The sequence below is a fragment of the Pithys albifrons genome, chromosome 7 (genome assembly GCF_047495875.1).
Source record: "Pithys albifrons albifrons isolate INPA30051 chromosome 7, PitAlb_v1, whole genome shotgun sequence".
Taxonomy (NCBI): Eukaryota; Metazoa; Chordata; class Aves; order Passeriformes; family Thamnophilidae; genus Pithys; species Pithys albifrons.
Window position 1 is genome coordinate 14,017,002 of NC_092464.1, and position 17,253 is coordinate 14,034,254.

At 48.6% G+C, this 17,253-nt stretch overlaps 1 protein-coding gene across 1 annotated transcript; it reads left to right on the top strand.

Annotated features, from left to right (window-relative positions):
• Positions 1-3,558: 3,558 nt before the first annotated feature.
• Positions 3,559-6,836, top strand: FZD8 (frizzled class receptor 8). Its single transcript, XM_071560575.1, has one exon. The coding sequence runs from the start codon at positions 4,182-4,184 to the stop codon at positions 6,192-6,194; it is 2,013 nt and encodes a 670-aa protein (XP_071416676.1). The 5' UTR covers positions 3,559-4,181; the 3' UTR covers positions 6,195-6,836.
• The last annotated feature ends 10,417 nt before the right edge of the window (positions 6,837-17,253 follow it).

The window sequence follows — 17,253 nt, forward strand, 5'->3', positions numbered from 1 at the left end:
AATTTTAGGGGAAAGCGGAACATAGTAAGATGCAACAACTCCACTTACCCTGTCCACTAAATTGCCAGTAAAAATAATCTTTCTTCCTCTTCCTATTTACTCTGTTCTTAAAAAGTTCTGCAGTTTCTAGCTTCATGATGTTGTTCAATGTATTGTCCATGTAAAATCCCCTCTGTCTTGTAGCTAACCAGCACTTGTGTAGACAGTCTCTGGATAAAGCTTTGTGGCCTATGATAGGAAGGAGATCAGCCTGGCCAGCCCTTCTGGGTTTAATCCATGAAATTACTGCCTTCAGTCAAGGCTTCATTCTAACAAGATTATTTGAACAATTTCCATGGACCAAGTTCTTCTTTTCAAACATTTTTATAAAAGCACCATTCAGTGACCTATCCAATGCAGACAATGCCATACTAAAATTTACTGGAGAACACTCAGTGGGAATTAAAAAGCACTTTTTCAATCTTATAAATTAAACTTCTCTATTTTTACAGAAACAAAACAGCATATTAAATCCAAGATTTTATGTGAATTTTTTACTTCCAGTTAAAAAAGAAAATTATGAGCCAATTTACTTACTTCAAAATTAAATGCCCTGTAGTTACCATTACCTGGTTTGGTGGGATCCACATAATCCCAAATGTAAAGCCTTAGATGCACAGAAAAATTAAGCTTATGCTAGAGGGGCCAGTGACAAACGTAAATGTTTGGATAAAAGAGGCGTGAATATCTGTGGCAACAAAGACTTGGAGTCACAAAAACTAGTAACAAAGTGACTGGACTTGAGAAAGAGTCAAATCTTTAAGTTTGTAAAAGGTTGTAGCATTTGTAACACTCTTGTCAGCTTTAAATTTCTGCATTATTTGATAACTGCACATCTGTTTTGAAATCCCATGGAAAAACCCCATGCTTTACAGTATTCTGCATTGCTATAGCAAAGCTCAGCTTTTCAGATAAAGCAGCTGCTGTATGTTCTGGAATAAACACACAAACCATTTTAAAGACTTGACCCTTGATTCCCTCCTCGCTGGACTACTAGAGACTTCAGGGAAGTCCCAGAGTATGAGGAACACACAATGGGCTGTGATTCCACAGTTTTGAGCTTTCCAGGCTGCTCTTCAGTCACATAAAGCAAGGCAGCCTCCTCACAGCTGTGCTGTTTTATATACCTGAATGACAACTTTAAAAATTATCATGGTCTTACTAGGGAATTTGGATACGCAGTCATTACTAAATTGCCATAAAGTTCCATATTACCAATTCTGTCATTACTGAACAGCTTCAAGACACACAGTATCTTGGTGCTGTATCTCTTCTCTCGCTTTAAGAAAACAAGAGCATATGAATGACAGTAAAAATGAAGCCAAGTATACTGTTGAGAAACTTGGTATTCTCTTATTTCTAGGAGAGTTATAGTGTAATTCTAAACTGCAGCATTCAGCATGTCTCCTGAGCTTCCTCGCTGAAATATAGCAATGGAAATTTTACAGCATCTGTGTTGCTTTTGGAAGCCATCACCTCACATCTGCTGTCTCTGTAGTGTAGAGTTTAAGTTCAGCGTAAAAAGGTACTTTGTAACAGGCAACAGGAATCCTGACAGAGCAGTAATTTACAGATTCGCTCGGCTCTGCTGACTAGACTCACTCAGTTTTACATTCTGTAGAGATTTTTAACAAAGGTACGCTTCGAACAGCCACCAGCAAACCAGTCACTTCTTAAAAATGAGCATCACATCCAGGACAGGGGACTTTTTAAATCTCTGTCAGTCACTGAGACTTCTAGCAGACCTTCTCCTCATTGGGCACTGTTCGATCTCCTAACACTTTTCAGTGTGGTGTTAAATAAGTAAGCACTAAAACAACCATCTGCTACTTTTGGAAAAGTTCTGATTTTGAACAGAAACATCACTCCGCATGTAATAGCGGGGCCGATTCCCGAGCTGGCCTGTGACACGCAAAAGGACCGAGGACACGGCCCCGAGCGCAACCCCCGCTCCGTGTGACCTCGGCTGGGCGCCGGGGTCAGAGCGGGGCTTTGGGAATCGCGGACGCGGCATTTATTGCCCATCATCGCCCATTTCCTCCTAGCGGGGTAATCCGCGCCTTCGCTCCCGACCGGAGAGAGCAGCCTGCTGGCTCAGCCAACAAACTCGGGATTGTTTCTTGTTTGGCCTCACGCGTTCCATTTCCTCCCAGCGTCCGCACCGCCCCCCCCGGGGCGGCATCGCTCCCCTCGGCCCCGCTTCTCCCGGTCGGACTCCCGGCGAGTCACACAACCCCCGCCGCGTTCCCGCTGTTCCATCGCTGCGGCCGCGGCGGGAGCTCCACGCCAATTAACACAGCAACGCGCCGTCCCGGAGCGCCCCAGTCCCCGGGGCCGGCCCCGCCGCGCTCCGGCCCGCGCCCGCCGCCGCCGCGCCCCTTAAGGTGGTCTGGCTACGGCGGGGCCGCCCGAACTCCCGCCCGGCGCCTTCCCCGCAGCGGGCGGGGGAACGCAGCGAGTCCCCGTGGCCCCCGGGAGCGCAGAGTGCGGGGCGGGGGTGGCCGGGGCCGCGGCGCCCGAGCGGGCACCGAGACGCAGACGGCTCTGCTGCCGGCCCGGGCGCTCTGGGCGGCTGGGGGCGGCTCCTCGGCGAGTCCCCGCCGCGGCGCCGGGCAGGCGCTGGAGCCGCAGCCGGGCCAGAACCGGCCTCTTGGGACTCCTCTGGGGTTTCCCCGGGGCTGCGGGTCGCTCTCTGGCGGCGGGCGCAATGCGGACCCCGGGCGCGCCCCCCGCGGTCCCGCTGGGGTGTGCCCGCGTCCCGCCCCAGCGGGAGCCTCCACCTGCTGCGGCTGCTGCGCATCCCACGGGGCGCTCCTGGCACCGGCCCCTGAGCGCGCACGGCAGCGCTTGTGCCCGTCCCGCCCGCTGGGCTGCCCGGCCCGGGAGCGCCCCCTGACCCGCCGGCTCCTGCCGCTCGGGGGTCCGTCCCTGTGTCCCCTGCAGGGCAGGAGCGCTAGCGCTGCCTTCGCACTGCGCGTCTGTGCTCGGGGCCGGGGGTAGCCCGAGGCGGCGGGGCCGGGGGCAGCAGAAGGTGCCGCCGGGACCCCCTGTGCTCCCACGCCCATCACCGGCACCTGCGGCGGCTGGTGCAAAGGCGACCTGAGCCCCGCGGGGCGGGAACCCCGAGATGGGACAGCGCCGGCACGGGCGGCGAACCTTCGCGGGTACCAGCGATGTGACACAAAACCCCTCCCGAGAGAGCCCCAAGCGCTGCTTAAACTGTTGCTGCAGTGACTCTGACTTGGCGGGGAACCCTTACAGGAGGACAAGAGTTCCTGCGCAGCCCCGCACCGCGGTGCGAACCCTGCCAAACAACGGCCCCCGCCACGTCCCCCCGTGGCGAACGCAACTGAACACCCACTACAGCCCGGCTCCGGCTCCACCTTAAGGAGGGCTGGGCCCCGCCCTCCGCCTCCCGCCTGAGCGCGGCCGATTGGCGGTCCGGGCGGCGGGGGCGGGGCCCGGCGGCGCGCGCTATAAATATTCATGAGAGCGCGGCCACCGGAGCGACGCTGCCGGGGCCGGGAGCGACAAGTTGCGGAAGCGCCGCCGCGCTCGAGCCGCGGCTCAGGTGGCGTGGCCGGGGCAGCCGGAGCAGCTACTGGGCGGGCACCGGCGGCTGGCGCTCTCCCGCGGAGCACTACGCTCGGGCGGGCGGCAGAAGGAGCCGCCCCAACACCAGCCCCGCCGCTGCCCGCCCGCTCGGGGCGGTGGGAGCCCCCCGGTGCCCGGGACGCCTCAGCCATCTTCGCCGCGCCGGGGCTGACGGCGAAACTTCTGTACTGCCTCGTGACCGGCCGGCGCTGGAGCAGCGGCGAGAGGAGCGGCGCCTCCCCCAGCTCACCCAGCCCCGCCACGAGCGATGCGACGGCGGCTGAGGGGCCTCCCGTGAGCGGATCCCCCTCCTCGGGCACCGAGCGGGGGATCGCCGGCGCCTCCCCCTCACCGCGGGGCCGCCTCCCCGCCGGGTGAAGGAGCCCCGCGGGGGCTGCGAGAGCTCTCACCTGCGAGCGGCGCGGAGGGGGCCGCGCTGCGCCCCCCCGAGGGGTAGCCGGGGCGGGGGTGCTGTGGCGCCGCCGCTCCCCGCGGCTGCGGAGCGGGACGGGAGAAGAGCCGGGGCCGCCGCCCGCGCGCCGCCGAGCATGGAGTGGAGTTACCTGTTGGCAATCACCTCGCTGCTCGCCGCCCTGTCCCTGATGCAGCGCGCCGGCTGCGCCGCCGCCTCGGCCGCTGCCGCCGCGTCCTCCTCATCTTCCTCGGCCAAGGAGCTGTCGTGCCAGGAGATCACCGTGCCCCTCTGCAAGGGCATCGGCTACAACTACACCTACATGCCCAACCAGTTCAACCACGACACACAGGACGAGGCTGGGCTGGAGGTGCACCAGTTCTGGCCGCTGGTGGAGATCCAGTGCTCCAGCGACCTGCGCTTCTTCCTGTGCAGCATGTACACCCCCATCTGCCTGGAGGACTACAAGAAGCCGCTGCCGCCCTGCCGCAGCGTCTGCGAGCGGGCCAAGGCCGGCTGCGCCCCGCTCATGCGCCAGTACGGCTTCGCCTGGCCCGACAGGATGCGCTGCGACCGCCTCCCCGAGCAGGGCAGCCCGGACACGCTCTGCATGGACTACAACCGCACGGACCTCACCACGGCGGCCCCGCCGCCCGCCAAGCCCCCGCTCCGCGGCGCCAAGCCCGGCAACCCCGCCAAGGCGCCTCCCGCCGCCGCCGCCCCGCCGGCCGAGGCCCCGCGCAAGCCGCGGCCGCCGCCGCCCTGCGAGCCGGGCTGCCAGTGCCGGGCGCCCATGGTGTCGGTGTCCAGCGAGCGGCACCCGCTCTACAACCGCGTCAAGACGGGGCAGATCGCCAACTGCGCCCTGCCCTGCCACAACCCCTACTTCAGCCCCGACGAGCGCGCCTTCACCGCCTTCTGGATCGGGCTCTGGTCCGTGCTCTGCTTCCTCTCCACCTTCGCCACCGTCTCCACCTTCCTCATCGACATGGAGCGCTTCAAGTACCCCGAGCGCCCCATCATCTTCCTGGCCGCCTGCTATCTCTTCGTCTCTCTGGGCTACCTGGTGCGGCTGGTGGCGGGGCACGAGAAGGTGGCGTGCAGCGGCGGGGCGGGCGCGGGCGGCGCGGGGGCCGGGGCTGCGGGGGCCGGCGGCGGCGCGGCGGGGGCGGCGGCGGCGGGGGGCCGCGGCGCGGCGGGCAGCGCGGCCGAGCTGCAGCCGGAGCTGGCGGTGGCCGAGCACGTGCGGTACGAGAGCACCGGCCCGGCGCTGTGCACCGTCGTCTTCCTCCTCGTCTACTTCTTCGGCATGGCCAGCTCCATCTGGTGGGTCATCCTCTCTCTCACCTGGTTCCTGGCCGCTGGCATGAAGTGGGGCAACGAGGCCATCGCCGGCTACGCACAGTATTTCCACTTGGCCGCCTGGCTGCTCCCCAGTGTCAAGTCCATCGCTGTCCTGGCGCTCAGTTCTGTGGACGGGGACCCCGTGGCCGGTATCTGCTACGTGGGCAACCAGAGCCTGGAGAACTTACGGGGCTTCGTGCTGGCACCGCTGCTCATCTACTTGGCAATTGGCTCCATGTTCCTTCTCGCTGGCTTCGTCTCGCTTTTCCGTATCCGCAGCGTCATCAAACAGCAGGGTGGCCCCACCAAGACCCACAAACTGGAGAAGCTGATGATACGCCTGGGACTCTTCACTGTGCTCTACACTGTGCCAGCTGCCAGTGTGGTCGCCTGCCTCTTCTACGAGCAGCACAACCGGCCACGCTGGGAGGCCACGCACAACTGCCCCTGCTTGCGTGACCAGCAGCCTGACCAGGCCCGCCGCCCTGACTATGCCGTCTTTATGCTCAAGTACTTCATGTGCCTGGTGGTGGGCATCACCTCTGGTGTCTGGGTCTGGTCTGGCAAGACACTCGAGTCCTGGAGGGCCCTCTGCACTCGCTGCTGCTGGGCCAGCAAAGGTGCTGCCGTGGCTGGGAGCACAGGAGCAGGAGCAGGTGGGCAGGCAGCAATCACCGCATCAGGAGGACTTGGGGCTGGAGGTGGTGGCTCACTCTACAGCGATGTCAGCACTGGCTTGACGTGGAGATCAGGCACTGCCAGCTCTGTCTCCTATCCCAAGCAGATGCCCCTGTCTCAAGTGTGAGGAGGGGGAAAGAGGCCAAAGGTTAGGGAATGAGGCACACTGGCCTGCCTAAAATGCCCCCTCACTGTTTGGTGCCGTTAATGAACCTCTAATGGTCCTTATTAGCCACAGCTTGTATAGAACAATGCAGCTGGCAGAGGCCCCAGGCTCCAGCCCCCTCCTCCTTCCCCTCCATTCATATGCAGGGAGCATGTACTTCAAGGAGCCAGCTTATTATTTTGCTGGCAGAGGAGGGTAAAGTCTTACCCGTGTCTCCAAGAGGGCAAGGCACAGCGGCTTCTGAGTCAGCTCTGGACTAACAGCAGCTCTTTACTCATAGGAGGCAGGGTCTTCGTCCCCTCCATCCTGAGGTCGGAGTCTGCTGGGACTGCAGGTTTTTGGGATGTTGATGACCAGGCAAATGCCTTACAATATAGACTGAAACAAAACATGTCTTAATTATACACCCCAGCTAAATACGGGTTTCCTACATTAAAGGATGTATTTATATAATTATTTGTTACCTTGTACAGATGTGTAAAATATGTATATATCCAAAGCTATACAGTCTGTAAATTTTTTTGTAAAAATGTTTAGAGGCTACCCCTGTAAGAGCAAATACGAGTATTCTATTTTGTCAATAAAATGACTTTTGATAAATGACTTTTTCAAGCTTTTCCCCTACTCCTGCCCTGGTTATTCCAACTGCTATATCTTGAGGTAGTTGTATGAACTACGTTTGTGCTCTAGTCAGTACCTGCTAAAGCAGTGTGATATGTAGACAGAAGAAAACAAGTCATTCAACAAGTTGTTCTGAAAAAGTCTTTGCCAAAACTGGGAGGTGCCTTACCATGGTACTCTGTTTTCTGAGAGATGACAGTATCTTTAAACTGAGCCTTTACAAAAGAGTCATCTCACATGGCATGTTAAGTGTCCTTTTAAAATCGGTGTTATTTTAGGAATGTGCACACAGGCCTCTTGTATCTGTTGTCTACACTTCTGTAAGCACCTGCCTTTCCTGGGATGCATACTGAAGTGTAAAAGGTTAATGTTTTAAATTCATAGATCATGTACTATCATGGAACAGTGAGTTGAGATTTGTTAGATCAATCTCTTCTTAACAGATTAAACTAACATGTCTAACTTTTGTATATCAAATATGGTCTTTTTCAAGGGAAAAGGTATTGTTCTTCTGTCAGGACTAAGCTAATTTATTTGAGCAGAAGGCTGTTGAATTAACAGAAGAATGCCTTGGCAATTGTTGAACTTTTTACCTGTCTGCCCAGTGGCTCAGAACATCATTCCTTTAAGAGGAGCTAAATGAATAGGGTTAATCTGTAGGGAACTTGGTTTCTTTTGAGTTTGAGAAAACTTTGATCTTTTCTCTTCACCAAACGTGATGTATAGTCTGAAGTTTCTTTCCCTGCTGCCTGGTTCCTCTTGTTGCAGACCAATTGGCCACCATGGAGCCTTAAAGTTCTTCAATTAAAGGGACATGGGACTTTTTTTTTTATTTTAAGAGGAAGACTTGTAACAGTTAGTGAACACCAGAGGGAAAAGGGAGAACAGCCTTTTAAACAGCTTTTCCATGCATTGTTAGCCAGACTGCAGGCAGCAAGGCATGGCTTGGAGCATTATAGAAAAGAGCTATGAATGCCCTACAGGTGGTCTGCTCACATAATCTCCCCAATTTAAAACATTTTCCTTTACAGGACAATTGCATTACAAAACTCCCTTCTCTTTTGCTCCTAATTGAACCAAAGAACAACTACAAGATTTTCTTTAAAAACTGAGTGTCTAAAAAAATTTAAAATCTGTTTATTACTTTCTAATCTGTTTTCTAAAATAAGGGAGCTCACAATACTAGGAGTAAAAACTGCATTAGACATTATTTCTGATATTTTTATGTCTTCTGCTTATAGTCTGTCAAACTAACAATCATTTAAAAGCAATTGGTTAGGTTGTGTGCTAGCAATGAAAAGATAGCCCCAGGTCCCTTATTAACCTGCCAATCATGGTAAGAGATGGGCAGCTACCCTACTAATGACACAGATATCAGTCATGGTTTGTGGGAAAAACCTTGTTTCATTGAGCGCTGACTTATTATTGGTGTCCCTTTCAAAGATCTCGTAACTTAATAGACTGCACTTCTACAAAGTTACTGGCATCACAAAAAGAAGGAAATTAAAATGCTCCTAACTCCTTGGAGGGAAAAATAGCTTTAACTTCTCAAATGCAAAGGAAGTTCCACTGGGATGTATGCATGGTACCTATTTATACACCAATTGACCAGCATCAGAATACTGATATACCTGTAAGTTGAAAAGGCCCTAGTATTTTCCTATATTGCTAAAAATGTGGGGGTTTTTTTGCAATTGTTGAAATGTCTAAATCAATGTGGCACTTTCTCCTGCTGTCAGTCGGGCTAAGGTAGAGGTCTCCCTGCTGGGGAAGCCCCACATATGGAAGCACAATCAGTTCTGCAGATAAAAATCTGAGTTCCTTCCCCTTCAGCAGGTTCTAGCAAGGAAGACAGAGGGGAGGTAGAGCCGCAACCCTTCTCTGAGATTTTGTTTAATAGTTCTCTCACAGACTGCTGGTAAAAGTTGCTGGTACTGACATAAAAGCATTTTTAGTGAAAGAGAGGAAGAAGCCCTGTGGCTTAACCTACACTGGAATGAGCCAAGAGGTGCTACAGGTGAACTTAGTCAGGAAAGGACTCTCAGGGCTAGTCAGGTCCCAGATGCCTGCCTTGGAAGTGACTGAGTAATAATGCAAAGGTTAAACAAATAAAAATGAGGCAAAATTCAAATCATTAGAAACACAAACACAGGGAAATGGTGCTAAAGAAGTTAACTTACAAGTGCAGGTTTTTGTGACTCAACATAAAACTTGTGTATAGGGAAAAATGTATTCAGAAACATGAACAGCAAGGCATTTAGGTATAAAAGAAATAAAAATCCACAACTACAAGGAACATTTTTAAGATATCTTTTATCAGACCTTAAGGATGAATTTTCTATAAAGATTCAAAAAATATTGGTGAGTTGGTAGGAATTGCACATTAGCTTTCAAGATCTGATGATAAACTGCCTTCCCCCCATAATTTGCTACTAAAATAGCCTGAGCAGACCCACAGCCCAAGCCCTTGCCTGCAGAGCAAGAGTGCCCTCAGCATCCCTGCTGGTATAGGTTCATCCATGGGCAGGGACGGCACCCGCAAACCAGCTCCAGAGAGCTAAGGGAAAGCCTCACTATTGCTGATGTGGCCCATAGCACAACTTGTATAGCAACATTTGGAGAGCTGGGTAGATGGCAACTAAGAGCCTCCCACAGCTCACAGAAAGGCCTAACTAACTGCTCTGTTTAGGCAACTGACCAAGCTAGCAGAGAAACATGGTTTGGGATTTTATTTTATTCTCTAATGAGCAATATGCCTTTAGAGTTATTTTTCTTTCCAGGACCCCTCCTTGCTTTACATGTTCCTGCTTCAAAAGAAAATGCTACAGACTAAAAAAAAATTCTGCAGCCTCCCAGAGAGCTTGACCCAGCTTTTGGTGAGCCTTTTAAAAGGAGGCAGAGCTGTGCAGGTGTGCTGCAGAGACTCAGCAGGGACTCTACACATCCACCCTGGGCCCCTGCTACTAAGTCCCTGGAGACTGTCTGGAAGTGTCCTGCAATATTCTCCAAAGTTTTCCCTGTGCAGGAAAAGCTTGTCTGGAGCTTTGGTAATCAATTATGAAAGGGAAGGTACTTCAAACTGTGAGGAATTAGGTAACTATGTTATGTTATAATAATATGAATGTGGCCAGGCATTCTGAGAAGACTGGCACACAAGGAGTTTTTTTCCTTCTTACATAATATTTAAAAATCAAAGTATTGGGTTGCTCACCTATTAAACAGTTCTTCAAATGTGCTTGTGTAGTCCTAAAAACTGTCCCAGGAGGGGTAGGAAAGCTGGAGGTAGGGGTGCCTCTGTGCATACACCACTCTCAGCGTGTTTTATCCCAGCCTCTGAGCTCAGGCTCTTTCCAGGTGTGCTCTGGAGGACACCTTGCTAGACACATGAAGGTGACTTGTGGAAGAAATTGACAGCAGTTTTTCACAAGAGGAAACCAGCACTAGGAGACAAGGCAGAATGCCCAAATTTAAAAAGGAATCTGTAGCTGAGAAGGAAATACCTTGGGAGAAACCCAGGTCTACTTTGAAATACTAAAATTCAATACAAGACCACTGCTTGTTCCCAGCGACTGTGCTCAAAAGACTTACATGACAAGCACTACATACAGTGCAAAGGCAAATTGAGCCTCCTGCTTAGTAAGTTAACCTTCTCAGCCAACAAAGACATGAATTTTATATGGGATAGACAGGTCACCTAATGTGCGGAAAAAGCAAACTGATGATAACGTTGAAAAATGACAAAAGGTGCTCCTGGAATGAAAGCTCTCCTACTATCAAGATCATGCTGGAGGAAAGCTCAGTGTGGGCCAGTCAAACCAGCTTGTGGAATCACAACCAGTTTCCAAAGTGCTTGTTACAACCTGCCTGTGGCATGCCCTGCTCCTGCATCCCATTCCAGAGCCATACGGCCTGTGTTTCTCTAGGCACACACTTCTACTTCCCACACAAACATGGTCAGTGCAGCTTCTGACCTAACAGGGAAGTGAGTGAGGAACAACTTCTCTCCATTACCCTTCCTGGCCTTGTTCCCTCTCTTTTTGTCCTGCATACAAAAACTGGGTGATATGGAAAAGGTAGTACATCTCTTCCTGGCGTTAAAGAGGCTATGCAACAAAGGGCACTCTGAAAACAATAGGTTGAGACTAAGAAGAATAAAGGGAACTGCAAACGATGGTCCAAAGAAGAACCATTATACAGGGCAGGCTCCCAGCACACGGTCATGATGAATTCTAGGCAGCCTTTAAGAAAACTTAATTAGAAATCTTCAGAGAGCTCTATTTACTTAAGCTTTTATAACTGCCCTTCATTACTGTAATCAGGTATATGAATTTCACTAGTTCAGCAGAAAGGATCACATATCACAAATGCTGTGGTGCTATGGAAATAACTACTGTCTGGTATTAAAATGTGGAGCAATAATCCGAGGTGACTAAGGCTAGTCAAATAACTTCAGAAACTACTACCTAAGGTCGAATGCTGAGCCAAGCTGTTTGAAGGCTGAGATAACACTTTTTCACTCCTGCCAGTCTCTTATCCATGATCTCGAAACACTTTACATTCACTTCTGAATTAATAGTCAACTTTCTTCTTGTGAGACAAAAATTGCAGTAATAATACCCAGGCTAGCAAAACTTTTATGCAGGTCTAGAGGAAGAACCTGGATTTCCTGATTCTACTCTGTGTTTTCAGTAAAGCCCCATTTGACGAGCATTTCCTCACACCCCTACCCTCCCCATCCATTTCTCCTCAAGAGCTCCCCAAAGGCCATAGTCCCCCATTCCCTGAGACTACACCGTGTCCCAGGAAAGCACCAAATCTGTCACCGGGTTGGCCGTCGCTTTCAGCTGCCCGAGCCAAAGCAGGGCAATGCGCACTGAGGGGCTGAAGCGAAATGGGCTTTTAAAAAACTGGGGGAAATTACTCATTCCTCCCATTCCCTAAGGCAGGCAGGCATGGAAAATAGGGTTTACAAAAATTTTGGAGTTGCATCGGGCAAGGAATCCTGGCAGACGGAGGGACTGCGGTGGGAATGGGCGTGCGGGAGCCTCGGTGGAGCGGGAGCGAGATTTGGGAGGACGCCGGCGCTGCGCTCGCCATCCAGCAGTGCCCTCCACTGGAGAGACCGGGAATTTCACCTCTAGGACCTTCCAGCGGTTCTTGCCTGTCGCAGGGCTTAGCAGCTACCCCTTGTCATCTTTCCCTCAGCTTCTGTTCCCCGGTGCGTGGATGGGGCGATGCCGCGCCCTCCCTGCGCGACCCCCGCTGCGCGCTGACCCTCCACACACCACTGCTGTCCTCCTCTGGGCAGAGTGAGCATCGTTGCAAGAAGCAGAGAAGATTATAGAACTAAGTTTTATATGAACATTTTTAAAAATGCAGTTTTCCAAGAAAATAGAAATTTAGTCAGAAAAATGTGGTCACGGTCCTGTAGATGCCTAATATATTAAAATGGAGAAAGCTAGGCTATTTCTCTTGAACACTATCTGATTTTTTTAACATGTTGCAGAAGAAAAAACTGGTTCTTATCCTTTCACTTTTGCCTTATGGGTGACTTGCTAGGTGCTTTCATGTGTGTTTTAAATGTATTAGTTAGATTTTTTTCTTCAAACTTTTGTCACTGATAATTATATGTAGCATTCTTCACAAAGCAGCATCAGTCTCCTCAAATTACTTTTTCTACTTGATTTTTTTTCCAGAAAATAAACCTACGACTAGAATGTCCCATTTTCACATCTTCTGAAATTAGAAAGAATAGTTTTCATGCTATGGACTGACTTGATTCAAAATGAAACATGATACCCTCATCAGTTTCACTGGTTGAAGTATAAATGATCTCTTTCCATGTAAATCAGAAAACGTATCAATCAGGCTTATGAAACAAATTACTTGTTTTGGCTTTCTGTCCAGATATAGAGTGGGAACAAAATTAAACCTGACTTTTAGGAAGGGAAAGGGAAATGTTTTCCATGCAACTACAGACTGTGCAGCTTTGGACACTGTGTGTTCTGTACAGTGCTGCCATCCGGAGCCGCAGCCCAGCGTTGTGCAGGGGAGAGCAGCCACTCCGCAGGGAGCTGCACGACTTTCTTTCTCCAAACCTGCAGGGTGGAAAACACATTTGTCATTGTGGGCTTTAAGCTGAAGTTACTTTTTTGCAAAATTCTAGGGAAGCAATATTTTGCTATAACAATTTGGAAAATCCCAGTTTTCCAGAATATGGAGCAGGGCATTGGAAATAGCCAGATCAGGAAAACACAGAGACCCACACGGAGCTTCATTGCTGCCGTCCTCTAGCTCATTAGTGTACCAGAATTGTGTGTGTTGTTTTTAGCAGCTAAAGAGTTATTTATGGCTTCTATGTTCTCAAGCCAAAGTGAGTGAGGGGTGCAACCAGGGCAAACGCATCAGAGCAATGCAAATCACTGACAAGGCATCATGAATGCAAGCTGAGCAGAATTTAAATACAATCCATGAATGAGAGGAAAGATTTGCATGAGGGAAAGAATCATTAGAATCTGATTTAACAAGCAGTGCATAAAATGGGCCTTTGCAGCTTAAAATGAAGCAAAGCACATTCACGTTACACATTCTTGATGAAAAAAAAAGCAAAATCACAAAAACCCTAATTTATTAGTAGAGCCTGAAATAGAAATGGTTTTCACAGAATACCTTTAGATCCTGACTCAGAAACTTGTGTTTGATTGCTTTCTTGAATAGAAGTGTATCATAAGCATGTAGGGTGGTAAGGACTGTTTCAGTGCATGCCAAAGTCCTATTGATTTCAGTGAGTTTCTATAAGATGCTTAAAGTAAGTAAATGCATAAATGTTTTCCCAAACAAGAGTACTTTTCTGAATTAGGGTTCAACCTGTGAATTTACACAGTGCTTTCAAACATAATTCCTACTGAGAAAATAGAATAGATGAGAATATTTAAAAAAAATAATATTTCTTCATGTCTTAAAAGACGGTAATGGAGAATTATTCTGGGTACAATTTTCTGTAAGGTCCAAAAGCTTGCAGTGATCAGTCTGTGGAAATTGAAAGTGAGTAATGTTCATAAAGCAACCTTGATAGACTTACTGTTGGTTTCATCCCAACTAAATTATGGAAGATTTTTATATACATAATATCAGTCTGTTGGAAGAAAAGTGATATATTGTTTTGCATTAAGTGGTATTATATTCTGTCTTTGCAAAAAAATAAGAGAATTTCTTTTAAGAAACTCCTGCCATTTTTCTTTTCCAGTCAGTGGTCACTAACACTGGGCAAACCAAATTTTTATGTAATGTCTCCTAAAATAAAGTGTGTCTGTCTCTAAATGTCTTTAGAAGCAATGGCTGAGGTGGCAGATTCTGATGTATTGTGTTTTCTGATACTAAGAGATCATATTTCTCTGTCAACACTGGAAAACCTTTTTGTTTCTATAGAGGCATTGGTTGAGCTGTGTATTTACATCTCCTAGCATATTCCTGTGGAGCTACACTTTTTTATGTATTCTTTCAACTAAGTCTTTATCAACAACACATACAAGGATTCAAAGAGCTCGGTCTATAGCTGTTCAGCCATATTGACTTGTGAAAATTAAGTGTTAGTGTCAATTTTTCTTTTGGCATTTTAGAAGATTTTGAAGTGTTGCAGTGGTGGTTTGTAAGATGTCTTCTTGAAATCTATGAAAGGTATGACCAATGTGATTTTTGTCCTCCTGATCTTTTTCTGAATAATTCTACTGTGAAAATGTTTGACATCATATGATATTCCAGGTACATAGCAATATTCTTCTTCTTACTTTGCTTTCTCTGTCTCTTTTGTTGAAAAAAACCCAGTATCACATTTGTTGAAGGGTAGTATCTTCTACAGAAGTACTTCTCCAGGTGTTATCACTGCTTAAATATTTATCAATATATTCATACTTTTTTTTCCTCTTCCCTCCACCCCCACTCTCTGCAAGTGCCATATTTAGGTGAAGGCTGAGGTTCATCTCAAGACTAAGGCATGTAAATGCAGGTAGGTATTTAAACATGGGGCTTTTTAAAGCTAAGCTATTGTATGAGCTCTTGTTGCAGTGAATAGAGTGTTAGTAATGCAGTCAGAGGGTCCTGGAAGCTGAGTCCATTCTCTGTAAGTAATGTGAACCTTAATTCAGTGGCCCAGACATGGGCTCCAGGTGGTCCTGGAAGCTCCTATCCAGTTTCTACCTGCCTTTCCAAAAAAGCATGGGTCTCCCGTAATTTTCTGTCATGTCTGAAAACCTCAGTTACCCTCTGGAAACTCTAATAATATGGGATACTTTTGTGGGCAACGTATTTGAGCCGAGATCTGGATGTGACCAGATCTCCTCAGAGTAATGGGCCTTTGGACACCTACCTCACAGCTATGTGACAAAATGTAGATGACTTAACCTTGAGCTGAATCCTGCCAAAAGAGACTGGTGATTAGTTTTTTCATCAGTCAAATATCTGTTGCAAGATTTCAGTATTTTCTTGGTGATGGGTTCTTTAACGTTTGCTTCCTCAAGTTTTACACTTTGCTGGGCTCTGTCATGTCTTTGTACAAGATGGCACAATGTATAGTTCTGATTGTTCAATAGAGAGGCTTCTTCTTAGCCACTGCTCTGACCTCTTTGATCCCCTTAGAAGCATTCAGCACATTATGTGCTAAGGATTTAAGGGGGAAGGGGATTGTTCTTGGCAAGGCCTTTGATTGGTGTAATAATAATTTCTTCATTATAATAATAATTTATTGAAAAAGTGATATTTTGGTATCATCTCTTTTGGCAGCCCCCTTGCAATGATGTCTGTGAGCTTTCTTCTACCTCATTGTGGTGTATTAACTTCTCTGTTCTTTACTTTATACTTCAAATTTTATTTTGCTGCTGCATCATTTCCTGATAAAATTTTAAAGAAGCAGTTTTCTACTTTGGTTTACTTACTTTCTGCAGTTTTCTTCATTTATCTAAATTTTAGGACTGCTTAAAATACATAACCATATATCCTTAAATCATGCAAGTTCCATCAGCTCCTCTAGAGAGCAGCAAATATGTTCAAATAAAATAGTAACATGATTCAATATAATGTTTCCTGAACCACAGTCTTTGTTAACTCGGCTTGCTAAGAACTGTCAAAGAACAAAAAACTGTAAGGAATGGAGGTCTTATACCCAACTCTGGCATTTTCAGGCAGTCTGAGAACTGTCCTAGCCCTGGCATTTAGTCTGGGTGCTGTGGGGATGACAGCGTGTGTGTGGATCTCTTAAGGTCTGAGGTGATTGAGCCATAGCCAGGCTGCGGTTCTAGACTGGGGTTCTAGGCTGTGCTTCCGGGCCGCAGTTCTAGGCTGTCTGGATCTCTTAAGGTCTGAGGTGACTGATGAATGCATCCTTAAGGACCAGAGAGCCACCTGTATAATGTGGATGCCTTGTAGCCAGTAGAATCTCTCCATGTATGTGAGGTGAACTACTGACCAATAGTGTACTGGGATGTTATATGTAGGAGTAGATAAAAGTGAAACTGTTACTAAAAATAAAGTCCTTTGTCTTCGGTGAGCCTTCTGATCACACTGCAGCCTGAGTGTCTCTGCCTCCTCGACCGCCGCAAAGCTGATCTACATTACCCCAAGAAAGGGTGACCCCAATAGGGTGCAGCCCCCTACCCTCTGTAAAAGCCCTGCTTGAGCCCAAGCCCAGCTCACCAACATCTTAGGGCAGAGGGGAGAAGGAAGGCAACAAGGGTTCAGCCTGGGCCAGGGATGAGAATTGGATGCCCACCAGACCTGTGGGTTGTAAATCTTCCATCTTTACACAGGCCTGTCAGCCAAGAGGAAGCACTCACTTTAAGAAAAACACCCCCAAGTTCTCCATTCCTCATGGCCATCAGTGGGTGTTCGACAGATGGAACTCTGGTTCCTGCTGTGCACTAACTAGGATTTAAGGGAACTTGGCACCTGAGAGCAAACAATGGGGTTTTTTTATTTTTTAAGAAAAATAGCCAAGGCAATGTAAAATCTTCCTAGCTACAGATCTCTTCAGACTAACATGACCATGTGTTTGGACCTAAATGATACATAAATCTTGAAAAGAAGGACAAAGATCCCTTTGTTCTTTGGGACCAGTCTCCAAAGCAAGACTGACAGATGCCTGGCCAAGGACTCACACAGCTGGTGCAGCCCTAACAGCAAGGCAAACACATTCTAATGGGGAAATCCACATAAAAGAGCTCCCAAAACCATGCTCATGTTAATGGACCTGTCTCTGTTAAGCTTTTCTGCCATTAAACCTTCCTGGTCTGTACATTTCAGAGTCTATTGCTATAAATTCTGAAAATTAAGATTGATTTATTCAGAATTGAAGTAGCTCCGTGTTTCACATAACTCCAGGCCATGAGGTGGATTGTTACCACAGCCA